This window comes from Balaenoptera physalus, assembly GCF_965194825.1.
Source record: "Balaenoptera physalus genome assembly, chromosome: 7".
Classification (NCBI taxonomy): Eukaryota; Metazoa; Chordata; class Mammalia; order Artiodactyla; family Balaenopteridae; genus Balaenoptera; species Balaenoptera physalus.
The window spans coordinates 28,038,006-28,064,614 of NC_138886.1; the positions used below are offsets into that span (position 1 = coordinate 28,038,006).

General features: G+C 45.5%; 1 protein-coding gene across 9 annotated transcripts in view; it reads left to right on the plus strand.

Moving 5' to 3' along the window:
* ABCA1 (ATP binding cassette subfamily A member 1) overlaps positions 1-26,609 on the plus strand; it is a 179,917-nt gene that overhangs the window by 74,035 nt on the left and 79,273 nt on the right. For 5 of the 9 annotated variants that reach the window (XM_082471167.1, XM_082471173.1, XM_082471165.1 and 2 more), the window contains exons 4-6: positions 1,547-1,688; positions 3,036-3,154; positions 19,477-19,601. In XM_082471167.1, coding sequence (XP_082327293.1) covers positions 1,547-1,688; positions 3,036-3,154; positions 19,477-19,601 — 386 coding nt within the window. Of the gene's footprint in view, positions 1-1,546; positions 1,689-3,035; positions 3,155-19,476; positions 19,602-19,633; positions 21,259-26,609 lie in introns of those variants that run through there. The other 4 variants (XM_082471169.1, XM_082471170.1, XM_082471171.1 and 1 more) reach the window with 4 other exon arrangements.

The following is a 26,609-nucleotide window of genomic DNA, read 5'->3' on the forward strand; positions in this document are numbered from 1 at the left end:
CCAAATCTTGGTTCATCCTTGCTTTGGATGTTGCCTCTCTGGTTGGAATGTGGATAGAAGAAAAAGAAAGATAGAAGGACCCCAGTATTGAAATGCAAAGTATAGCAAGTCCTGGCTGTGGGTGAACTTCTGGCTAACTCTGTTAGCCCATTTGCATGAAAATAGTAAGCTGAATAAAACCGGGTTTCTGCCTGGGGGAGGGGCTGCTGTGTGATGGAAGGAGTGTTCCTGGCTGGGCAAGAGCCAAGGAAGTACTATGGTAGGCTGGCCACCACAGCGCCTCAGTAACCCTAACAGGCCCATTCACTGAGCCTTAATCTCTGCCAGGCACTCTGCGGCGTGCTTTCCTTGTAAAAACTCACGTAATACTCACTACAGCTCTGCGAAATAGATTGTATTGTTACCACCATTTTATAGACGAGGAAACTGAGGGTTAAGGGGTCAATGACTTGGCCAAAGTCACTGCTTAGCAAGTTGCAGAGACTGGATGTAAATCCCAGTTGGTTTGACCCTAAAGCCTGTGAAGCTATACGGCTCTTCACTCAGAGCCATGGTTCTTACTGGTTGTTAACTCTTTTGGGGTCACAGATAACCCTGAGAATATGGTGAGCGTGGAGCCTCAGCCTTTCTGTCACAGAAATCCACACGTGCTTGGTCTCAGGTTAGGAGCCCCTGGTTCCAGGGCACATTTATCTTGATCCCCGTAAGCAGCCCCATGGCCTTTGATGCAGCACCACCAGCCCCTGTACACGCAGTCCTGCTGTTTGTACAAAGCTCCTCCATAATGAAGGGAAGGGGACAGAGAGGAGATGGCCTGTTGGACGGGGCTCGGTGCTCTGATGGGAGGAGAAACAGCAACAGCAACTAACATCGCTTCAGAGATGGCATCTGCCCCCAAGTCAGCACGTTCATTAGGTGCTTTTGAGGAGCTTGGGAGCTAGTGGAGAAGGTGAACAGAGGTCACAGAGGACAGTACCACGGGGGACTGAGAAAAGCTAGCAGATAAAGGAGGCCACAGGTGGGAGGGAAGGAGCAGGATTGGGGTCACAGAAATGTGGGTTCTGCCCCTGGTCCTGCCCACTGACTTCCTGAGTGTTCTTCATCAGCCGCTTTACCTTGCCGTGGTTTCCTCCTTCAAGTGTGAAGGAATTGGATTAGGTCCTCGCCAGGGCCCCTCTGTGTCTCTGAAAGGCGAGGTGAGTGGTAGGAGATGAAGGAATGAGGAGCCAATACTTGCTGCCCTCCAGGCACCTTCTGTATATGGTCTAATCAGCCCCTCTGGTCGCTTCCCCAAGGCTGGTGTCATGAATCCCACTCAACAGACTATATCAAGTAGATTAAGAACCGCTATCTGATGCCACATTTCCAACTCAGGGTCAGATTAGTCCAGGGTGTCAGGTCCCAGGGATGTGGGGAATGGGACAGACAGACTTGGGATGGAGCAATGTTTGGTGGAACCAAAAGAGATAGAGGTTCCTGTCAAGTCCCAAATCCTTCAAAGAATTAATGTTTCTCCTTGTGTTTTTCTTCTCCTCGATTTCAACAGGCCACTTTCCAAACAAAGCCATGCCCTCTGCAGGAACACTTCCTTGGGTTCAGGGGATTATCTGTAATGCCAATAACCCCTGTTTCCGTTATCCGACTCCTGGTGAGGCCCCCGGGGTTGTTGGAAACTTTAACAAGTCCATGTAAGTACCGGATCAGGTTTTCATTCCCTAACTTGTCAGTTAATACTTTTCCTTTCCCTTCTCAACCTCCGGGGAATTTTGAATGGTTGGGTTTGAGTGAAGCTTCTTTTGTGATGGTTTGTGTGATAAAGTCCAAAGAATGAGACCAGAGAGAACTGCCGCCAGGATTTAAGCCTGTGTGACCTCACTTTGGTGCATTTTAGGAGTAACGTTATGTAGATGAAAGTCCTGTGGTTGGGGGCTTTTCCTCCAAAAACTGGCGGGTAAGTAGAGGAGGGAGACATAGCACATCAGCTTCATCCGTTAATGAGCAAACATTCAGTTAGCAAACACTTATTGTGTGTGGGAAATGGCTGGTCCAGGAGCTGGGGATGCAGAGCTGCGCAGAGGGAGGGGCCTGTCCTCAAGGAGCTCACAGCCAAGGCTGGAAGAGTTTGGTCCTCTCTGCTCTCAGATCACCTCTCTTCCTCCATTGCTGCCCTATCACACTGCAGCGGTCTTTCATCTGCAAGTCTTTCTCAGCCCTGGGTGTGAGCTCCCTGAGGGCCAGGATGCTGCTTTCTTCACTTTTGTATTCCTGGCTCCTGGCTTCAACAACAGACATTAGGGCTGAATAAGTGTTTCCCAAATGAGCCGTTGAAGATTCTTGGAAGGCACAGAACTGTGGCATGAGTTAGAAAGGACTAAGAACTGCAGGAGATGTAGCAGGACAGTTTTGAGGAAGCTGCCGCCAGGCAGGCGGGGCCATGTTATAATGTTCATGGACCTTAGGCTTTGTGGCTTTCATGAACCCCTTCTTCCTTGCAACAATATTAAAATTTTTATTTTATAACTGTGTTGGTATAAAGATGAGTATAATCCAGGCTGGATTCATTATCATGCATTCATTCTGAATTTCTGAATTTTTTTTTTTTCTAATTTTAAAAGAAATTTAAAAATTTTGTGGACGCGTAAGAGTATCCTGGGCCCTAGGCACTGTGTCTGCTGTGTCTTTTGGAGAAGTTGGTCCTGGGGACCTGTGTGTGTGTGTGTGTGTGTGTGTGTGTGTGTGTGTGTGTGTGTGTTTGAGAGCTTCCTGGAGAGGCGGCACATGGGCTGGCCCTTGATGGCTGGTGAGGTTTGGTTGTGTGGACACATGAGGACGAGCATTTGGGGCAGGGCTGGTGGCTGGGTGGTTGTGAGCAGAGGGTCTCAGTGAAGTTGGAGGAGGGGGCAGCAGGAGTGGGTCAGGGCCGGCCCACGGAGGACCCTGCAGCCAGACTGGGTCTTCCCGGCAGGTACTTTGTTCAAGCTGGAGAGACAGCTGGCCTAACCAGGGCTTTTCTACTTTTCTTGCACCCCCTGCAGTGTGTCCCGCCTGTTCTCAGATGCTCGGCGACTTCTTTTGTACAGCCACAGAGACACCAGCATGAAGAACATACGACAAGTTCTAAGGACATTATACCGGGTTGAGCGTTCCAGCTCAGGTAAGCGAAAGCCTTCTGTGAATTGGTTCGTGATTGGAAGTAAACCTGCACCAGGGAGAGACAGCAGCCCAGGTGGCCTGGCACTTGTTCCTTTTAGCTCTTCCCTACGGGGTTTTCCTCCTCAGTGGCTGGGCTGTAAGGCCTCTCTGCAGGATGTATTTGAGAAGAAACTAGGGACTCAGTGAGTGTGCTGGCCTTCTCTGGGGACACAGAAGAAAACCCCCCAGAGAGGAATGGCACCAGCCTGGCGTTAGGACCGTTAGGGGGGCAGGTTGCTGCCAACCTCATGTTTTTGGAGTTAGCCATATGGTTGCCATGAATGGGAGGATTTACAGACGGGATACTTCTGTGCATGTAAGAGCAGTTAAAAGTTGCAACTTGATATGGAGAAGTGAAAGTTGAGCATTCATTTCTAGAAGGAAAATGCAATTCATCTTCCCCCAGGTCATTTGATTTAGTCTGATGGGTACTTGAACTTTGAGCTTTAAAAAGTGACACCTTTATCTCTGATCCGGAGTGTGCCCAGGCAGTTTACTGCATGCCGTCTAGGAAGTGGCTGAGAGCAGGCAGCTTGCTGGGTGAGGCACTGGTTGCAGAAGTCACCACGGAGCAGCCTCCCGGGCCGTGGCCTACCATGGGGGGGCAGGGGGCGGTGGGAGCAGACCCCTGGGTGCAGGCCGTGATGGCCTGTGTGGTCTGTAGAGAATTTAAAAGCAATAACGAAGCTGACTGAGAGTCAGTCTGCTTTTTGTCATCTCCATGCACCGGTGGTTCTAAACAGCATGAGTGATAAATTGCAGCCATCAGGAGTTAGCTGCTGCCACTACTCCAGGAAAGCACTTTTTTTCTCAGTTTGGTGTTTGGGAGGAATGGGGTGGGCCAGCTTTGGCTGAGAGGAGTCCCAGTTTGCCATCCACTTGGCGAAAGAAGAAATGGTGTAAAGTGCTGGAGTTTAAACCAGGCTTGGATTGGAGCTTTCTCTTGGGAAGCCAGACTGTGCTTTCCCTGGGCACGAAAAGAGGCAGTGAGCAGGGTGGGATCTGCCAACAAAGGGAGGCCAAGCAGTGTGGGGTGGTGCGGGGGAGGTGTCATTTCCCATCAGAGATGGGTGTGACTGTGCTTGGGCTCCTGGGTCAGCTTCGAGGAGCTCCCAGCTGGACCACTCCTGGATGCACAATCAGGCCACCTGGATGCTGTGTTCTTGCCCTATAGACCCCCATCCTGCACACCTGTCTGTCTCAGCACAGGACACAGAGGGGTAGCAATCACCAATCAAAGCATTAGTCCTTCCTTATCTGCTGGGGGCCCCCTGCCTGGTGGACCAGAGACAGAGTCAGGGTTACTTCTTCCACTGCAGAGACAGTGTGACCAAGAGGAAAGAGAGCTACAATGTATTACTTTGTAGCTTGGTGACTTTGTGAATAAGTCCTTTAGACCTCTTTGGGGCCACTCTTCTCATCTGTAAAATGGAGACAATAGGAGAACCTAGCTCAGGATTGTTGTGAGGAGTAAAGGAGATGAACCATTTAATTGCTGAAAGACCGCATGTGACACATAGGAAGCACTTAGTGAATATGAGCTATGATTATTTTGGAGTGGTGCCATCTTGGCCAAGCCATTTAACCTCTCTGAGCCTTAATTTCTTCAGCTGTAAATAATAAGTAACCTGCAATGTGAAATGTAAACCCTAACGCAGTTTCTGGCACATAGTAGGTGTTCAATAAATGGGAGCCAGTGTTATTCCTGTGTGTCAGTGATGCATTTCTGAGCACCTGGCCTTGCTCTTCTGCCTCTGCACTGCACGGCCAGAGAAACAGACTATGGATGGGGGAGGGTGTTGTTTCAGATCTCAGTGGGTGCTTCCTTAGACCAGAGCAACTAGAGACATGAGTCAGGGTAGAGAAGAGAAACCAAACCTGCATTCAAACAACTTTCTCTGCACAGCTCTGTAGAGAGATCTCTGAGTATGATTGTCTCCCATCAAGGCTTATCTCTCCATTCACCCAGTTTGGTCTCTTATCTGCCCTGCAGCTACTTCTTAAGTGCTTCTACCTTTCTTTGCCTGTCTTGCAGCACTGAGCCCGGCCTCAGTCCAGAGGGAAGTGCAACAGAAATGGTGCTTCTTCCGAGGTGAAATCAGTAACTCTTTGCCGAATTTGAATAGCACTCTAGATTTCAGAGAGCGTCTGAGGCTGGGGTATGTTGGTGTAGATCCTGACTTGGAGACCTCTATTTCTCTGCCCCGACACCCCTACTTACAGCGTGATGGGCTCAGCTCTCTTGCACTGTCACTCTGTGGATGGGAAGGATCCTTGGTCCAGAGTCCTGCCCTCATCAACCTTCTCTACCTAGCTGAGGAGGGAACCTGCCTCTCCCAGGGCAGCTCATTTCAGGTATTGGCAGGATACCCAATATTAGAATACTGGTATTCTAATTATCAGAATCTATTCACTGGTCTGCTTATCTCCCAGAGAAAGAGGCTAATCTATTTCCCTTGAAGTGTTAAAAGACAGCTCTTCCCCATCCCCCTTCCTGAAATCTTTTGTTTTTCTAGGCTAAATGGCCTCCATTCCTCTTCTGGAATGTCACCCCCCCCCCCCCCCATTTCTGCCTCTTCTCTGGTTGGTTGTGTTTCAGTGTGTCTGCGTCTTTGTTGAAGTTTATCAGAAATTACAACAGTCTTCCAACACAGGGTAGAAAGAGCTTTGTCTCCTTTGCTCTGAGCACCATCCTTCTGTTAATGCGGTGACGCTTCTTGGCATCCAGGTCACGCTGCTGACTCATATTCCACGCGCAGTCGACCCAAACCACAGAGCCTTTTAAACATACAGAATCGCGAGTCACTTGTTCTCCATTTCTGAATTGTGCTGTTGGCTTCTTGAACCTAAAGGGAGAATATCTATCTCTTTTCTAGTTTACATTTTTAGATTCCCTATGTCATCTCCTCCTACCCAAACCGTTTTAGATTTTGGTTTTGCCATATGTTATATTTGCTGCTGCTGCTTGTTGCCTGTCATGTAGGAATTTGATAAATAGCTCTCTTTGTTCTCATCCAAGTCATTGGTGACTGTGGGACCAGGGCTGGAGGCTTGGATCAGTCCAAGGCTGGAGACTGACAGCCCCTTTGGACAGTGCCATTCAGGCTCTTATAGACCTACCAACCCATGTTGTCATCTGTGCTGGGCCACCGGGCTCCTGTGATCTGGTTAGAGGACTCATCTTGTTTTTTCCTTCCACTTCACCTGCTAAATCCATTGGCCTATCCACTGATAATTTGTGGATAGGGGAGTGTCTGCTCAAATACTCTTTTCTAGTCCCATGGTTTGCTGGGCTAGGGCATTGTTTTATTTCCACTTATTGGATGAGACCAGTTAGTTCATTTATAGACAAATGGGTTCATTGATTCAAACGTTCAGCCAGTATTTATTGAACATGTAATATGTCCCAACCACTGTTCTAGGTGCTGGGACACAGAGGTGTACAAAACAAATATGGCCTCTGTCCATACGGAACTTCTGTTCTAGAATAGACTCTGATCCAGCAGCGGGGAGGGACTTTCCCAAGTTTGCACAGCCGCCAGAGGGATATTCTGGGAATTGAACACAGCTAAACCTCTGCTGCCCTGTGCAGTGCTCTTTCTACAGAGCTCTCTTGTGCTGTTCTATTAATCTCCCAACTGGGAAGACCACCAGTTTTAAGAGTTAAGTCATAGACAAGTCTAATTATCCTTGAAACCATCCTCATAAGAAACGCATGTAGGAAGCTTTACAGAGGGGCTCCTCACTCAGTTTTCTCATCACTGGAACTTTTTGGACATTTTATTATCTTCTTCCTAAACCTACAACCGCCCAGTTGAGTAGGGGCTAAATTAATGTTTGGGAGTCCAGGTGAGGAGCGTTCCTTCTTCTTAAGTCCCTGTCATGACTACAGTCCAATGTAAGTGTAAAAGTTGCACAAATTCTCAAAAACTCTAGAAGAAATGACAGGTCTAGATTCTGTCTCTGTGAGATGCAGTCTGGCAAGGAGTGTTTCTCTGAGTGAGTCTTGTGTGGTATCTGAGATGATTTTGAGCAGTACACAGATGAAAACTTTTCCTTTTAACCCATCTCAAATTGCAATTTCATGGGTATTATTGCTTAGGAGGCTGTTAAATAGGAAAAAATTACTTGAAGTTAATTTAAAGAAGACATCGTTTTATGTGGATGTGGTGAAACTTGTGAGAGTAGTTTGTAAATGCTGGAAGATTGGAAAATGCTGCTGTAAGAGAAAGCGTTTTGGGCTTTGTATTAAGATTTGTTTTGGGGGAGTGATGTCACCAAGATGGTGAAATAGGTCTTTGCTGACTTTGCTCCCCCCTCACAAGAAGATTCCTTTGGAGAACAAGTTCAGGCTCTGTCCCTCATTAAGTGTGAACCTTGGGCATGTTTTGATTCTTTCTGACCCTCAGTTTACCTGAAAAGTGGAGATTAGCTGCTCTGCGGGTTGTTGAGCATTAAATCAGATGACATTGTAGATGACTGATAGTGAGGTCACAGCACATAGTTGACATGCAATTAATCTGAGTTAGTTTACCTCCCCGTCTGCTCCTGGCTGCCTTTTGGCTTTGCCAATTTGTTCATCCTCTCTGGGCCTCAGCTTTCCTTGCCTCGAAATTGGGACTTTGGCAAAACAACCTGAACATGTTTCATCTTGGAAACTTGGTCGGTACTTGGGCGGGGGATCACCTGGGACTGACTGGTGATGTGGGCCGTCCCCTGCCTGTAGCTCCTGGAGGGCAGGGCTGGGCCTTGCTTGTGGCTCTGTCACAAGCATCAGCATGATAGCAGTACAATCAGGTAAGGAACCAGTGAATCTTTGTGGAATGAAGGTGAGAGATAACACCTGCCCTTTCTCCTTCACAGTGTATTCTGAGGGTCAAATGAAAGCACCTTGAAAAGTATAAAATCCCAGCACATGTCATTTTCAAGTTGATCCACTGTGTGAACCCAAGTCACCAGGGGTCTCAATTACTAATAATGACAAAAGTTCTTCAGCACAGCCTTGGCTTTCTTTCGTCTACAAGGTTTACCTTCCAGAACTTTACTGGAAGGGCTGCCATGAACCCAGAGGCTTGAAGTGGATTTACTGAGAAGCTAAAGAAGTTTCACTTTCACAGCCCCCTTCCAAGGCGCTGGTAGGGATCTCAGCAATCAAAAAATTGCCAAAGTAGGATGTTAAAAAAAATATTCTTTTTCTTAAAGAGAGTCCCCCAAACCGTGTCAGCCTCAGGCCTCACACAGCTGCATCTGCCCCTGCCAGAGGCTTCGGGGGACAGGAAGGACCGCCTACTTGCTCGGCCTCCTCTTCCACCCGGCCCTCCAGGTTTGCTCACCACTCCAGCCCACTGCATCCTCTTTGGGGAATCTGGCATTTTCCAGTGGGGTGACCAGCAGGCTGGCCGGAGCTAAGGCCTTCCCAGTGGGGGCCGGTGCTGCTCAGATCAGGACTGGGCTAGGGAAGGAGGTATCCCTTTGCTTTCTTACTGTTTGTTTCCTGTAGAGCTACTGAAACGTGTTGTTTAGCGATACCTAATGGGCTCATTAGCCTGCTTCCTGCTGGACATTTCAGCTCAAACATCCACTCTGCCCCAGTGCCTTGCTCCTTCCCCAAATCCTGGAATCCCGACTACAGCTCTCCTTCATCTCTAGGTGACATCATGGGCCCAGGCCCCTCTCGAGTTTGTATCATATGTAGTGGTTGAAGACATCCCACGTCGTTGAGGTCACGGGTTGGAAGGGGAAGGGCTGGAGGAGAGATCTGGGGCAGCGCCGCCTGCATCCTGACACCCTGACTTGGGTCTTGAGTTTGTCCATCCCTTCGGTGACATTTTTGAGTGTCAGTGGAATGGTTGTCATTTTCTATATATTCATGGTACAAATCTGACTCGTTTGACCTTTTTGATGTGGCTCTGACCAAGACTTTTATGCAATAAGTCCTGAGGGTTATGCTGGACTTTACATAGGGAAATGGATCATAACTTTCTGGCTGTTGGGTTTACTGGTAATACTGAGAACTCACTGCATGGACCTTTGAATCTGCTTTGATCTTTCAAAGTCAGAAAGACCTGATCCCCTGAGGGCAGGTCAGGCTTTGGTGACTGGCTCTGGCAGGGAGTTGAGGGAAAGGGTTGTAAAGTTAGCATCTTGTAAACATCCACTGGGGCAGTACAGTTTATTATTAAGAGACTCAGCATACCTGGCAGCCAGACTGCCTTGGTTCAGATCTTGGCTCTGCTGCTTACCGGCTGTGTGATCTTGGATAATTCTGGAGCATCTTTGTGTGTCAGTTTCCTCAAAATGGGGATAACAGTCCTCTCTTAGGGCTGTTGTGGGGAATCATGAGATAAGCATAAAGCATTTAGTACGGTATCTGGCACATCAGGAGCACCAGGCTTAGACTTTACTTCATTGCAGGACCATCATGTGAGGTAGGGAATTTTGTTCCTTTTTATACACACGAAGGAGCTGAAGTTCAGAGAGACTAAGTAACTTGCCTAAGGAAGCACAGCTGGCAAAGGGGAGGAATAGGACTAGAACTTCAGACTTCCATGCTCTGCTAGCATGTTATTACAGCCTCAAGAGAGCAGCCCAGGGTAGCCAGAAAAGTTCCCAGGTCACAAGATACTGGGCATGGATGGATTGGGATCAGAGCAGAGACAAGGGGGCTTCCGAGGGAAATGCCAGGCTTCCTCTATTTCCCGGCTTCGTGGTAACAGACATGGGCGGAACGTTCCCCAAAGCCCGTGTACAAAGAACATCCTGTGACTCACAGCCACTTCTTCCCTGCCTAAACCCCTTCCTTCCATTTGGGCAGCTGCTGAAGTTGAGGCTGCAGCCTCGAACTTTGTTTTCTGTCCTTGTGGGGCCCCTGCGGGTCATCTTGGGAGATCAGTTGACCTGTGTGTCAACATTATGTCATCAAACTGGAAATTCCTTGAAATCTTTGGATGATTGCAATTCATGTCCGTATGCACTTATCAAAAGTTCTAATTTGAAGCCTTAGAGTTTCATAGTTTGAAAGTTTCCCAGACCTGTCAAAACCAGGCAACGTCTCAAAGCCTAGGCTGTTGGTTTCCATCCAGGGTAGGGCTTGGCCCCAGCTTGGTCTGCCATCAGGGGGATTCAGTGCTGCACTGCTGTGTTGAAGTATTGCTTGAACTAAAGCAAATCAAAGGTCAGCTTTACCCAGACAAGAATAGAAAACACAGTTGTACTTGATTCCAGGAAGGCATGTGCCACATAATATCAGGCTGCCTTTAAAGAGTTTGGGTTGTTAACCTCAACAGCAGTGTTTCATGTCTCGTGCTTTTCCAGTGTGAGATTTATTTACCTTGTGGGTGGCAAAGAGCAGTTTGGAAGTCCAGTTTGTTTCTCCTTAAAATCTTCACATTTCTAGCCCTCTCATCGCTGTTGCATTGAGGCACAGAAAGTCAATCTTAGAGTGACACTGTGTCCAACAGACTAAGCTGTACCAGGTTGTGATGCCGTTTTACATTTAAATATGTTGTGACATTCAAGTCTTACAGCAGCACCAGCTTGGTGTTATCACCCCCATTTTATTGATGAGGAAACTGAGGCTCACAGGGTTACATCTTTTGCCCAAGGTCACAGAGTAAGGCTGTGAATTTAATCAGGGTCTGTCTGACCTCAAGGCTCAGAATCTTTGCACCATCCCATGCTGCCACTTCGCCTTATTCCAGTACCAGGACGCATGCGTGGTATCACCAGCTTTTGATGCCAAAATCATTATGAAGCATTTTAAAAGAATAAAATGATTCATTTAATTCCTATATAGCGAAAAGAGCCAAAACTTTGTAAGCCTGAGCTGATTGGGTTCAGATTTACCACCTGCTTGCTCTGTGACCTTGAGCAGGATATTAACATCTCTGGGTCTGTTTCCTCATTTGAAAAATGGGAAAAATAATACCTTTCTCATAAGCTTGTTTTAAGGATTGTAGAAAATAATATAGGGACTTCCCTGGCAGTCCAGTGGTTAAGACTCTGGGCACCCAATGCAGGGGTCACGGGTTCGATCCCTGGTCGTGGAACTAAGATCCCACATGCCGCACGGCACGGCCAAATAAAATACAATGGCTGTGTATTAAAAAAGAAAGAAAGAAAGAAAATAATACATATAATGTATCTGATGCTCGGTACATGTTAATCCCCTTCCTCTGCCGACAAAGCACTACCATGTCCCTTAATATACGTTTTATTAATTTTAAAAGTAAGAAAAACTGAAGTAATTTATACCTTATATATATGAACAATTCTTCCTTAGTCCAACCCTGGAAAGAACCCCTTCTCAGCCCCTAATTGATAAATTCATCTGCCCTTCCTTTCCCATGTTTCTGGGCTTCTCAGGGCCCTGCATGCTGATTCTAATCCCTAACTTGTTGTGTTAGGAGCCTCTGGTCTCATTTTCAGTCAGAGACCAGCTCGTCAGCAAGAACTGAATGCCTCCAACTCCCTTCTTTTTTCCCAGCTCTTTTTCTCTCTGCCCTTTCTGTTTGATGTGGTCTTTCCTGTCTCTAGACTCTGTTTCCTCTTATTTTGATCTCACCTTCTCTCTGTTCCTTGCCTCTTCTGGGCACCCTCCCTCACCTCTCCACCTTTCTGGCCTTCACAAAGGGGTCTCCATGTAGTGTTCTCCCAGCTGTTTTCTTGCTTTGTCTAACGATGTCTCCTTGCCTCTTCCTCTTTTCTCTTTAGGTGCCAAACTCACTGGGGCCAATGCTACCTCCCCAGTGTTATCTTTCTTTTCCTTCTGGGCTTCCCAAGCCAGCCCGACTGTGTCCACCACCTGCATTGCATTAGCAGAGCTCCTGGCCAGTGTGAACAGGTCACCTCTCCCTCTGGGGCCACAGTCTCCATTGGCTCTTTGGGGGCCTGGTTACCATTCAGCTTCTTATCAGCTGATGTTAGTCCTCATTCCAGGGGCTCCTGACCACCTCTCCCACCTTGCCCACTTCTCAGTAAGACACAGGTATGCTGTTGCCTTAGCAGATGGATCTGGGAAAGATGTGTCATGTCTCTTCCCATCCCCCGATTTCAACGTTGACTGATTCTGGAGTGGCAGAGTGGGCTGCAGGCTCACGGCTCTGCTCACCTGACCCTCTGTCCACCTTCTCTTGGAAGGCAAGGGCAGGGATCCTGTCTTTATACAGCATCTCTTTTATTACAGGCTCCTGCCTTCAAGGAGCGCCAAGAAATATTGCTACTTGGAACCATAGCTCTAGCGTTTTGGGTTCAGTAGCCATTTAGAAGTTTGTTGAACTTATGCAAGTTCCATTCTATGTAGAATAAGGAAATTGTGGTTCCGGAAGCTGTGATGCTCCCATTGGTCTCAGGAGAAGACTCTGGCTTCCCCGGGACTTGCCACAAAGGGTTCAGGAAGCGTGACCCTAAATATTCTGGTTTCTTTGTGGAACCCTTCACATAAGTGTCATCCAAGACTTTATCAACATCTGTTTTGAACTTGTTTAATTTTTCAGCTTGTATTTTCTCTTGCAGTGTGTGTGAGTCAGTATTCACTCAGTGTCGTTAGTGTTTACTTAGCCCACCCCCTAGTATGGCCGATCTCCATTTATAGAAAAATGCAGGTTCAGAGAGTCTAAGTGACTTCTCCAAGGCCACATAACTGGAAAATTCTGGAACTGAGATATGAACCAGGTTAGCCAGACTCCAGAACCTGGGATCTTTCAGGGGTGTCTTGGTGTCCGTCAGCAAGCCCTCACTGTAGAGAAGGAAAGTTCTCCTGGGTAGGGGACCCTGGGCCCAGATGACCAGCAGGGAGGTCCTGAGGCTGTGTGTACCCCAGGCTCCCGGCCTCCTCTTACAGGCCCTAAGGAGTCAGCCCAGGGAGCAGCCAGGATATCCTGCCTTACCCCCTTCTCCAGAGCCCTGAACTTCCCAGAGAAGCCCTGGTTTTCCCGGGGAGGGCCCAGCCGTCTCAGTGAAGCAGGCAGGAGCTATCCCTGAAGAAGAAAGTGGAGCCCTAGCATCAGGAAAACAAACCAAAACAACAAAAAATACCCCAGAAGACACCTGAGTATGTTTGTTCCCAGCCCTTTTCTGGCAGAGAAATGTTTCGCAGTCTTGTTTAGAAGGCCCGGCTTAGGCTGAGTCAAGCCAGGAGCGAGAATCTGGCCATGGCCCCTCCAGGCCATTGCCCCTGCGACAGGGTCAGGGCTGGGAGACCCTCCTGTGGTCCTTTTAAGAAGAGTATTTGGGCCTGGGAAGCTGATGTGATCTCTTTCTCGACTTCTTTTTTTTTTTTTTTTTCATTTGCCTCCTCCACCCAATTCTCAAGCAGCTGATCCTGTGGTTTCTTTTCATGTTGAACAAAAGAGACTACAGCGATCTTGAAACCGGAGCTGGGCACTGGAGGGCACTGACCGAGAGTAACCCCGCCGCCAGCTCTGCTGAGGGCTTCCCTCCTCCGCCTTCCGGGGCTGCTGCCCTCCCTCTTCCCTGCTCCCCTCCTTCTCCGCGGCACGCAGGCAGGCTGGGAAGAAGCAGAAGGAACACTGCGTGGCCATGAAGGTATCCCCTGGTGCAGTGCCCCTCCGCCTCCACACCCCTCTCTCTGCTGCTGTGGAAGCGTTTCCTTAGCCTGCCTGGCCCAGAGGGCTGGCAAGGAACTGAGGATTCTGTCCTGTTTGTCCTCAGCCCACAAACACACACTTCACTTGTTCTGTTCTTTAGACTCCAAGCTCCTGAATTGTTTTTTTTTTTTTCTTCTTCTTTGCCCTGCCTCCCTGCACCCAAAGCAAAGCTCTCTGGAAAAGGACAGGCTGCCGCTGGCTCCTCAAGTATTTTGGTCCATATCAGAGAGATGGCAGCCGGAAAGCTCTAGGCGCCTTTTGCTGGACTTTTGGTCTTCTCTGCAGGCAGCAGGGACTCATGTTTAGTTTAGTGACCCGTTGAGCTCCCTGATGACCATATTCTGTGACAGCATTTATATCCTCTCAGTTACCCTTGTAAACTCTTGAGGCCCTTTCCCTCCAGAAGAGTACTTTCACTTTCTTGATCTTGGTGTTCACAACAAGCGGTGAATATTATTAACCCTTCTTACATCTAAGGAAACTGAGGCCCAGAGAGATTCAGAAAAGTGAGGTTCATGATTACACAGTGAGGAAACAGCTGAACTGGGACCTGAATTCAGATTTTCTGATGCCATGTCCAGTGCTGATTTAGTTTTACCCCAAGTGTACCTTTCAGTACCAACTTTAAGAAGACCTCTGAGATCATCTTCTACAACTTACACATTACAGATAAGAAAATCAAGGTCATGTCAGCTCATGTGGGCAAAGTTAAATGGCCAAGTAAGTGACTATCTCTTCCATTGTGTTCTCTGTCTTGTTTCCAATGGCTGGTTTTTCTTACTGGTCATCTTCCATCTATGCCCATCCTTGCAGTGATCCTGTAGAGGCGATCATTTCCATTGATTCTCTGCAAAATGCTAGATTTATTTATCTTTTCTAAAGCTTTGAATAGGCAAATTGGTTAGCTTCAACCTTTTCTTCACCTTATAGACAGTGTCAGCAGAAAGAATTCAATAGTTCTGTCTGACTCAGGAGCTCAGCCAGGCAAATACATAACACACACATACACACACACACGTGCATATACCTTAGATCATAAATTCAGTATTGACTTAGTTGGCAAAGTCACTTCTGTGTTCTTATCTATTCTGAAAGCATATGCTTTAGGATCAAACTAGCAACGAAGCTAATGAGGTGTCTTTCCTGAAAGTGATGATGGTATTAGCCGTCCTTATTGAGAACTTTTCTTGGTTTCAGGCATTATGCTGGGACTTCAGGTGCATTTTCTCATTTAACCCCCAGCTCAGTGCAGTGACGTAGATGCTGCTGTCATCCCCATTTATCCTGTTATTGACACTTCCAACACTCTGCTTCCAGCTCCCACTCACCTGACTGTCTTCCTGACCTGGGCTGACGCAGCTGAGGGGGCTTAGAGAAACTCTAACGCTATCTTGACCCGGTTTGTTTCACACTCAGGTCCTGTTTCACCCTTCCCTACCCGCAGCAGATCACCTCAGTTCATTACTTGATTCACTCATTTGTGTTCATCCATTCCTCCATCATCCACCATTGCCAGGGTGCCTTCTCTGTGCCAGGCATTGCTGTGCTTTCGAGTTCCAAAGTCCTGGCCCTCAGGCACTTCTGTTCTTCTGGGGAAAAAGATGTGGTCTCAGACAACTGCAGCTTGGGGGAAGCACACTTAGGAGGCTATTAGGGCACAGAGGATGGCCACCTGACCCAGCTTGAGGGCAGAACGTCAGGGCAGGCTTCCTGGAGGAGATGACTTATGGCCCAAGTCATAAAGAAGGGTAGGAGTTAGCTAGGCCGAGAGGAGAAGGGCCGTTTCAGACATCAGGCTTTCTCGATATTCTTGGCTTCTCCATTCATTTTCCTGCCAACAACAAAACGGAGAAAACTGAGACCAGAGGTACAAAGTCACCCAACTCTGGCCTCATACTATACCTCGTCCTCTTCCTTCTCCCATCCTACTCCCCAAATCTTAGGTTTTGAGGAATCTCCTCTATGTTTATCTGCTTGTACATTTATTTATTCATTCAGAAACATTGAGAACCTGGTGTACACAGCACTATGACTACAGGGTATCCTGGTCCCTGCCATCACAGGAGGCCTTCCTTACCCTCTCCTCACCAGACACAGCCTCTGGAGACTTCTGGCTCTCTGTTCCAGAATTTGGCTTCAGCCTGACTACCCCCTTGAAACACTTGCAGATAATAAGCCTCATCTGGGTCAAATGCTTCCATGAGCTGCCTTCCTCTGGCTCTCTCATCCCTTCTGCTTTCTCTGTTGATTTGCCTCTTCATCTCCCTTATCATCCTTGGAAGTTCCTTGAGGGCAGTGCCTGTGTCCTTACCTTTTCTCTACACTTCATGGTGGTACACTAGTAAAGGTGAGTGAAATAAACCCTTCTCAATAATCACAAAATTATTATCATTTTTTGAGCACCTACAATGAGCCCGTTGCTCACTATTCATGCATTACACGTAAATATCTCTAATCCTCATACCTTCGAAAAGTGGGTACTGTTACCCTTACCTCTTAGGTAAGAATTCTTGGGCTCAGGAAGGCAAAGTGAACGTCTCAAAGCCACACAGTTCATAAACAGCAGAGTCCAGCATCAAAGTTAGGTTATTCTGGTCCCACACCCCTGATCTTTTCACTGCACTATTGTTTCCCAAACTTGGCTGGAATCACCCTGGGGAGTGTTAGAAAATTCTGATGCCTGGGTCTCAGCCCCAGAAGTTCTGATCGCGTCTCCCGGGAGCCAAGGTTGAGAACCAGTGCACCCCACAACACTGCTTTCCTGCGCGCACACTGGCTGCAGCTTGGTGGTGGCGGTGTGTGACTCTGCATCCACATGTGTGGTATCCGTGTGACCAGAATTCAAGTTCTTCGTAGCCAGGGATCTTTGGCCCTCCCTGCTGCCTTGCCGCATGGCGGCCTCCCCACCACGTGCACGTGCACTGCCAAAGGTTGTTGACTGTTTAATCAGCCTCTCAGTTCTTCTTTCTCATTCGGAGGATTCACTGAGAGGCAGTTGGAGTTTGATCACATCCAGCTGTTCTCATCCACAGAGCCAGTTGACTTACCAGAAACGTCTTGTAAATGCACTGCGCATGCTCCCTGGTCTCAAGAGTGTTGCTTGTGACCTAGAGCCATCGCAAGTGCAGCGGGGTCGGCCTCCCAACCTTCAGCAGCCCTGCTCCAGAGGGAGGAGGCTATTCTGGAGTTGGCTCAGCCCAGTGTCGAGTGCTGCTCTGGCTTTTCACCTCAGGAGGGGTGTGTGACCCGCCTGGTCACTGAGGCTCAGCTCATGTGAATATTCTGTTCTGTCCGGAGCTCAGAGAGGTTTCTTCATCCCTCATTTTACAGGTGAGGTAGTGGAGACACAGCTAGGTGAAATAATCTGGCAAATAAACGGATACAGAGCCCAAGTTTTCTGACCCCCATTGTTCCACAGTGGTTAGTGTCAGGCTTTCCATGCCAGACCTCAGATGAAGCCACTAGCTTTCCTACCTTCTTCCCGTTTACCTTAGGGATACCTTAGGGCTACTGGGACACTCAGGATGTCACTTTGCATCTCTGGGAATATAGTTCTAGTGACCAGGAGTCCTGCTTACTGTTGGGGTGCAGCCTGGGGATCATCCTAATACCTCTGGGCCCTTCTCGGGCCTGTACAGCTGAAAGGAAACCTCCTGTGATGTTGCTCGGATACTTCCGGAATCTTCCCAGCCCTGATCCCATCTCCTAGTATTTATTATCCAGCCATCATTCACTGATCAGTAATTCTCTGCTTGATCTGGACACCGGGATACAAGGATAAAAGACATAGTCTGTGTCCCAGAGGCATAGTCTGGTGGAGAGAATATGCAAATAAAGCAACATTCCTAAAAGGATGGTCCCCAGACCCCCTGCATTAGAAATACAAGAGATGCTTATTAAAATGTAGATTCTTAGGCCCCACTCTAGAGCCACTATTTCAGAATCTCTGGGAATTGGGCCCAAGAAACTGCATTTTAGCATGTCCCTAAGTGAGTCTAAGATGCTCTGAGGTTTGGCAGCTATAGAAGCAAACACGATGGTGAGAACGCAGCGTCATATATGTTAGGGAGCACCAGGCAGGGGTCAGCCTGCAGGAGCACCTGTTCTCAGAAGGGGTACTGACTGGGCCAGGACCAGCTTCTTGAACGTGTCCTGAGGAATAACTAGGAGTTAGTCAAATAAGGTGTAGCCAGAGAATCATTTCTCTAGAGACGCGAATCATGCTTAGTGTATCCCTTCTATAACTCTGTATTATTAAAGTTTGCTTTAGCAGAACATGTCTGGATCAGGAAGCACTGATGAGAGTCTGGTTGGATTTTGAGCCCTCCTTCTACTTTATCTCTGCACATCACCCCCATAGCTCCCGGGATTAATTCCTGTCCTCTTTAAGCCTCACCTCACAGCCCCATTTTCAAGTCAAACATCTGTTTCTCATCAGTTAAGTGATTTAGGTTTGCTAGGTTTGCCCCCGAGAGGTGGGTTCGTTCCTGGGCCTGTGGGCTAGTCTCTCAGTGATGTCTGCCTGGTCATGAGATCATGACGAGCTGGTTTTCTCTTTATTGAAAGAAGTTGGGTTATTAAGAGGGAGGGGCAGAAGGAGAAGTGGACACTCAAATGAAATATGGCAGGGAAAATGAGAGCATTTCAGTAAGGGGGAGGGCCTGCCAAGCATCTGGCCAGAAACCTCATGTTTTGGGATGAAGAAGCTGAAATTCAGAAAGATATGAAATACCCAAGTGATGCCATTAGGCACAGCCTCCAACTCTGGGGACTAAAATTGGATTTCTGGCTAGTGCTTTTTCTGCTTCACTGCACTGGATTGGAACCTTTTCTAAATGTACCTGAAGGGCTAATTATTTAAAGAGATTCTGTATGACACCCTGCAGCAATCCAATCATTTGGTAGCGTTGATTTTTTTAAATGTATGCATATGTGTTTTCTTAAAGCACGGCAGACCTGGGTGTTGGAGCTCTGTATCACGTGTTCCACGTTTAGAACTGAAATGAGACCAAGTCTGTGAAAGCGCTTTGATATGCATAATGCTCTACATCCTTGGTTCTCAAAGGGTGGGCCCCAGACCAGCCGCAGCAGCACTGCCTGGCAGCTTGTTAGAAATGCAGATTCTCCAGCCTCATCCCAGGCCGATGGATCAGAAACTCTGGGGGTAGGGGACCAGCAGTCTGTTTCCACAAGTCCTGCAGGTGATTGTAATGCCCGCTCAAGTTTGAGAACCAGTACTCTGCATCAAGAGGAAGCCAGGCCCTGAGGCTTGTGGGAATAAAGGCTTTAAATATCTCCAAGTTTAGCTGTCTGAGATGGCACTGGGGAGACGGGCGCTGTGGGGTCAGGGTTACAAATCTCAGGTGGGTTGATTTTTTCTTTGAAAAGCAAGGAAAAGCTGCATGTGTGTGTGTGTGTGTGTGTGTGTGTACGTACAGAAGTGCCGCACTCCACAGCTTCAGAAAGCAGTCTTTTCTTGTCTCTGCTGTTAAGGCGAAGCTCCCTGAACTTTGTTTCTCTGTGTGCTTAAGCCAGAGGCCTGTGGTTATCAATCGGTTTAAAACGAGGCAGTCAATATTATGATAGTTTGCTCCGTCGTGCTTTTAATTTGTTTATTTATTTATTTATTTATTTTTTGAGTTACTTATGAAATGAAAATAAAACGCTATTTCTCCAGCAGGCTTGAAGTTTCGGGACTTCCTGGTAGACAATGAAACCTTCTCTGGATTCCTGCATCACAACCTCTCTCTGCCAAGGCCAACTGTGGACAAGATGCTGGGGGCTGGTGTCAGTCTCCGCAAGGTAAGCTGCGACCGTCACTTTCCCTGGTGGGGCTGATGGCAGTGACATTGTTGGAGAGCGCCTGGAGGGAAGTGAATAAAATCCTGTCTTTGTAATGGCGCTGAAGGAGGTTGTTGGCTCCAATGCAGCTTCACCTGTCTTTACCTCCCTGCTCAGGCTGGCGTTGCCAAACCATCCAGAGAGTAGAATGTACAACCTGGCGTCACGGGCCCGCTGGTTGAAATAAAACTGATTTCCTGCCCATCAGTTGGCATTTGTTGATAACGTCTCCCTAAAGGGGAGATGAATTTAAGATGAATTAAACATTTTCTTTAAAATTTCACAGTTCTGAAACAATAACCAGGGCTGAGGATTATTACCTAGAGTATCTCTGTCTATAAAATCTAAGACAGGAGATTTTCAAAATGTAATGCTTCCCTTAAAGATAGACGAGAAAGATATATAAGGGAAAATGCTTAATTTTTTTTCTTGAATTTATAAAACCAGGAAGTAATGTTAGTGTTTATGTAGAATTTTAACCTTAGATTTTCAGAAACTTCCACTGGCATCATTAGATAATCACACTGCTCCTGTGCGGTGGACAGCAGACCCAGATTGCATGGTTATTGATTTTCAGAGAAGTGTCTCAAATTTATTCTCTGGCAGAAAGGGGAACTGCTTCTTTACTGTGTCTCATGTCTACATACTAGCTTGCCTTTGCAGTAAGCAGAAGTAGTGGAAATGTTTATGACTGAAAATAAGATCTTTGCTTTACATGATCTAGAATTTTAAAAATTCGAAAAATGTGCTTACTGCTTTCCCTTATGAAACTAGGAAAATATGCCTTGAGTTCACCAGTTGTGTGGTTGGGAGATGGGCCAAAGGCAGCAGGCTTATGAAAATCGTTAGCATGATTTCCATTGCCCTCCGCCAATTTCTTATCTGTCACATCCGATCAGTTTAAAATAAGGGGCATCCTAAGTATGGAGGTGGTCCTTGCATGGTAATTAGTCTCTGTGTAGTCAGTGTTCTTAAACCAAATACTAAAGGTAGGCTGGCAGCAAGGGCTAGTTAGAGAAAGGAGGAAAAGTGAAGTGTACTTGAGTATCTGGCAGTAGGTGGAAACTTAATGGAAACCATGGCCAACCAAGTGCTCTGCAGGGTTAGAAAACTGCATGGGTCTTGAAAGGCTTTTGATCCATCACTCCCACTAGGTTGTACTACAAGCAGGTCAGGTTGCACTAATTGAAACAAACAGAGGAAATAGTAACGGAGTTATAAAGAGTCTGAATTATCCATTCATTCAACAAATATTTACTGTCCATATGTTCCAGCACTGTGGACACAAAGAGAGCAAGAAAAACAAAGACCCTCATCTTACTGAACTTATTGTCTAATGGACAGTAAGGACCATATATGAAGAAGTGCAGTTTATTTAGGTCCAGTAAAACTAATTAAATAAGATATGGCCAAGGAAAGGTTCTTTGCTGAAATGAATAGATAAGAATGACATAGGGAAGATTGGTTCAAGATGGCGGAGTAGGACATGCTCTCACTCCCTCTTTCTAGAACACCGGAATCACAACTAACTGCTGAACAGTCATCGACAGGAAAACACTGTAACTCACCAAAAAAGATACCCCACATGCAAAGACAAAGGAGAAGCCACAGTGAGACGGTAGGAGGGGCGCTATCACAATAATATCAAACCCCATAACTGCTGGGTGGGTGACTTACAAACTGGAGAACACTTATACCACAGAAGTCCACCCACTGGAGTGAAGGTTCTGAGCCAAACGTCAGGCTTCCCAACCTGGGGGCCTGGCAATGGGAGGAGGAATTCCTAGAGAATCAGACTTGGAAGGCTAGCGGGATTTGATTGTAGGACTTCAGCAGGACTGGGGGAAACAGAGGCTCCACTCTTGGAGGGCACACACAAAGTAGTGTGCGCATTGAGACCCAGGGGAAGGAGCAGTGATGCCACAGGAGACTGAACCAGACCTACCTGCTTGTGTTGGAGGGTCTCCTGCAGAGGCAGGAGGCAGCTGTGGCTCACCAAGGGACAAGGACATGGCAGCAGAAGTTCTCGGAAGTACTCCTTGGCATGAGCCCTCCCAGAGTCCGCCATTAGCCCCACCAAAGAGCCTAGGTAGGCTCCAGTATTGGGTTGCCTCAGGCCAAACAACCAACAGGGAGGGAACCCAGCCCCACCTATCAGTAGACAAGTGGATTAAAGTTTTACTGACATCTACCCACCAGAGAAAACAGCCAGCTCTACCCTCCACCAGTCCCTCCCATCAGGAAACTTCCACAAGTCTCTTAGATAGCCTCATCCACCAGAGGGCAGACAGCAGAAGCAAGAAGAACTACAGTCCTGCAGCCTGTGGAACAAAAACCACATTCACAGAAAGATAGACAAGATGAAAAGGCAGAGGGCTATGTACCAGATGAAGGAACAAGATAAAACCCCAAATAAACAACTAACTGAAATGGAGATAGGCAATCTTCCAGAAAAAGAATTCAGAATAATGATAGTGAAGATGATCCAGGACCTCGGAAAAAGAATGGAGGCAAAGATGGAGAAGATGCAAGAAATGTTTAACAAAGATCTAGAAGAATTAAAGAACAAACAAACAGAGATGAACAATACAATAACTGAAATGAAAACTACACTAGAAGGAATCAGTAGCAGAATAACTGAGGCAGAAGAACAGATAAGTGACCTGGAAGACAGAATGGTGGAATTCACTGCTGCGGGACAGAATAAAGAAAAAAGAATGAAAAGAAATGAAGACAGCCTAAGAGACCTCTGGGACAACATTAAACGCAGCAATATTCACATTATAGGGGTCCCAGAAGGAGAAGACAGAGAGAAAGGACCCCAGAAAATATTTGAAGAGATTATAGTCGAAAACTTCCCTAACATGGGAAAGGAAATAGCCACTCAAGTCCAGGAAGTGCAGAGAGTCCCATACAGGATAAACCCAAGGAGAAACATGCCGAGACACATAGTAATCAAATTGGCAAAGATTAAAGACAAAGAAAAATTATTGAAAGCAGCAAGGGAGAAACGACAAATAACATACAAGGGAGCTCCCATAAGGTTAACAGCTGATTTCTCAGCAGAAACTCTACAAGCCAGAAGGGAGTGGCATGATATACTTAAAGTGATGAAAGGGAAGAACCTACAACCAAGATTACTCTACCCAGCAAGGATCTCATTCAGATTCAATGGAGAAATCAAAAGCTTTACAGACAAGCAAAAGCTAAGAGAATTCAGCACCACCAAACCAGCTCTACAACAAATGCTAAAGGAACTTCTCTAAGTGGGAAACACAAGAGAAGAAAAGGACCTACAAAAACAAACCCAAAACAATTAAGAAAATGGTCATAGGAACATACATATCAATAATTACCTTAAACGTGAATGGATTAAATGCTCCAACCAAAAGACACAGGCTTGCTGAATGGATACAAGAAAAAGACCCATATATATGCTGTCTACAAGAGACCCACTTTAGACCTAGGGACATATACAGACTGAAAGTGAGGGTATGGAAAAAGATATTCCATGCAAATGGAAATCAAAAGAAAGCTGGAGTAGCAATACTGATATCAGATAAAATAGATTTTAAAATAAAGAATGTTACAAGAGACAAGGAAGGACACTACATAACAATCAAGGGATCAATCCAAGAAGAAGATATAACAATTATAAATATATATGCACCCAACATAGGAGCACCTCAATACATAAGGAAACTGCTAACAGCTATAAAAGAGGAAATCGACAGTGACACAATAATAGTGGGGGACTTTAACACCTCACTTACACCAATGGACAGATCATTCGAACAGAAAATTAATAAGGAAACACAAGCTTTAAATGACACAATAGACCAGATAGATTTAATTGATAGGACATTCCTTCCAAAAACAGCAGATTACACTTTCTTCTCGAGTGCGCACAGAACATTCTCCAGGATAGATCACATCTTGGGTCACAAATCAAGCCTCAGTAAATTTAAGAAAATTGAAATCATATCAAGCATCTTTTCTGACCACAATGCTATGAGATTAGGAATGAATTACAGGGAAAAAACCGTAAAAAACACAAACACATGCACGCTAAACAATATGTTACTAAATAACAAAGAGATCACTAAAGAAATCAAAGAGGAAATCAAAAAATACCTAGAAACAAATGACAATGAAAACACGACGATCCAAAACCTATGGGATGCAGCAAAAGCAGTTCTAGAGGGAAGTTTATAGCTATACAAACCTACCTCAAGAAACAAGAAAAATTTCAAAACAATCTAACCTTACACCTAAAGGAACTAGAGAAAGAAGAACAAACAAAACCCAAAGTTAGCAGAAGGAAAGAAATCGTAAAGATCAGAGCAGAAATAAATGAAATAGAAACAGAAAACAATAGCAAAGATCAATAAAACTAAAAGCTGGTTCTTTGAGAAGATAAACAAAATTGATAAACCATTAGCCAGACTCATCAAGAAAAAGAGGGAGAGGACTCAAATCAATAAAATTAGAAATGAAAAAGGAGAAGTAACAACAGACATTGCAGAAATACAAAGCATCCTAAGAGACTACTACAAGCAACTCTATGCCAATAAAATGGACAACCTGGAAGAAATGGACAAATTCTTAGAAAGGTATAACCTTCCAAGACTGAACCAGGAAGAAATAGAAAATATGAACAGACCAATCACAAGCAATGAAATTGAAACTGTGATTAAAAATCTTCCAACAAACAAAAGTCCAGGACCAGATGGCTTCACAGGTGAATTCTATGAAACATTTAGAGAAGAGCTAACAGCTATCCTTCTCAAACTCTTCCAAAAAATTGCAGACGAAGAAAAACTTCCAAACTCATTCTATGAGGCCACCATCACCCTGATACCAAAACCAGACAAAGATACTACAAAAACAGAAAATTACAGACCAATATCACTGATGAATACAGGTGCAAAAATCCTCAACAAAATTCTAGCAAACAGAATCCAACAACACATTAAAAGGATCATACACCATGATCAAGTGGGATTTATCCCAGAGATGCAAAGATTCTTCAATATACGCAAATCAATCAAGTGATACACCATATTAACAAATTGAAGAATAAAAACCATGTGATCATCTCAATAGATGCAGAAAAAGCTTTTGACAAAATTCAACACCCATTTATGATAAAAAACTCTCTAGAAAGTGGGCATAGAGGGAACCTACTTCAACATAATAAAGGCCGTATATGACAAACCCACAGCAAACATCATTCTCAATGGTGAAAAACTGAAAGCATTTCCTCTAAGATCAGGAACAAGACGAGGATGTCCACTCTCACCACTATTATTCAACATAGTTTTGGAAGTCCTAGCCACGGCAATCAGAGAAGAAAAAGAAATAAAAGGTATACAAACTGGAAAAGAAGAAGTAAAACTGTCCCTGTTTGCAGATGACATGATACTATACATAGAGAATCCTAAAGATGCCACCAGAAAGCTACTAGAGCTAAGCAATGAATTTGGTAAAGTTGCAGGATACAAAATGAATGCACAGAAATCTCTTGCATTCTTATACACTAATGATGAAAAATCTGAAAGAGAAATTAAGGAAACACTCCCATTTACCATTGCAACAAAAAGAATAAAATACCTAGGAATAAACCTACCTAGGGAGACAAAAGACCTGTATGCAGAAAACTATAAGACACTGATGAAAGAAAGTAAAGATGCTACCAACAGATGGAGAGATAGACCATGTTCTTGGATTGGAAGAATCAATATTGTGAAAATGACTCTACTACCCAAAGCGATCTACAGATTCATTGCAATCCCTATCCAATTACCAATGGCATTTTTTACGGAACTAGAACAAAAAATCTTAAAATTTGTATGGATACACAAAAGACCCCGAATAGCCAAAGCAGTCTTGAGGGAAAAAAACAGAGCTGGAGGAATCAGACTCCCTGACTTCAGACTATACTATAAAGCTACAGTCATCAAGACAATATGGTACTGGCACAAAAACAGAAACATAGATCAATGGAACAAGATAGAAAGCCCAGAGATAAACCCACGCACCTATGGTCAACTAATACTATGACAAAGGAGGCAAGGATATACAATGCAGAAAAGACAGTCTCTTCAAAAAGTGGTGCTGGGAAAACTGGACAGCTACATATAAAAGAATGAAATTAGAACATTCCCTAACACCATACACAAAAATAAACTCAAAATGGATTAGAGACCAAGTGTAAGACCAGACACTATAAAACTCTTAGAGGAAAACATAGGAAGAACACTCTTTGACATAAATCACAGCAAGATATTTTTTGATCCACCTTGTAGAGTAATGGAAATAAAAAGAAAAATAAACAAATGGGATGTAATGAAACTTAAAAGCTTTTGCATAGCATAGGAAACTATAAACAAAATGAAAAGACAACCCTTAGAATGGGAGAAGATATTTGCAAATGAATCATCAGACAAAGGATTAATCTCCAAAATATATAAACAGCTTATGCATCTCAATATGAAAAAAAACAACCCAATCCAAAAATGGGCAGAAGGCCTAAATAGACATTTCTCCAAAGAAGACATACAGATGGCCAAGAAGCACATGAAAAGCTGTTCAACATCACTAATTATTAGAGAAATGCAAATCAAAGCTACAATGAGATATCACCTCACACCAGTTAGAATGGGCATCATCAGAAAATCTACAAACAACAAATGCTGGAGAGGGTGTGGAGAAAAGAGAACCCTCTTGCACTGTTGGTGGGAATGTAAATTGATAGAGCCACTATGAAGAATAGTATGGAGGTTCCTTAAAGAACTAAAAATAGAAGTACCATATGACCCAGCAATCTCACTACTGGACATATACCCAGAGAAAACCATAATTCAAAAAGACACATGCACCCCAATGTTCATTGCAGCGCTATTTACAATAGCCAGGTCATGGAAGCAACCTAAATGCCCATCGACAGACGAATGGATAAAGAAGTTG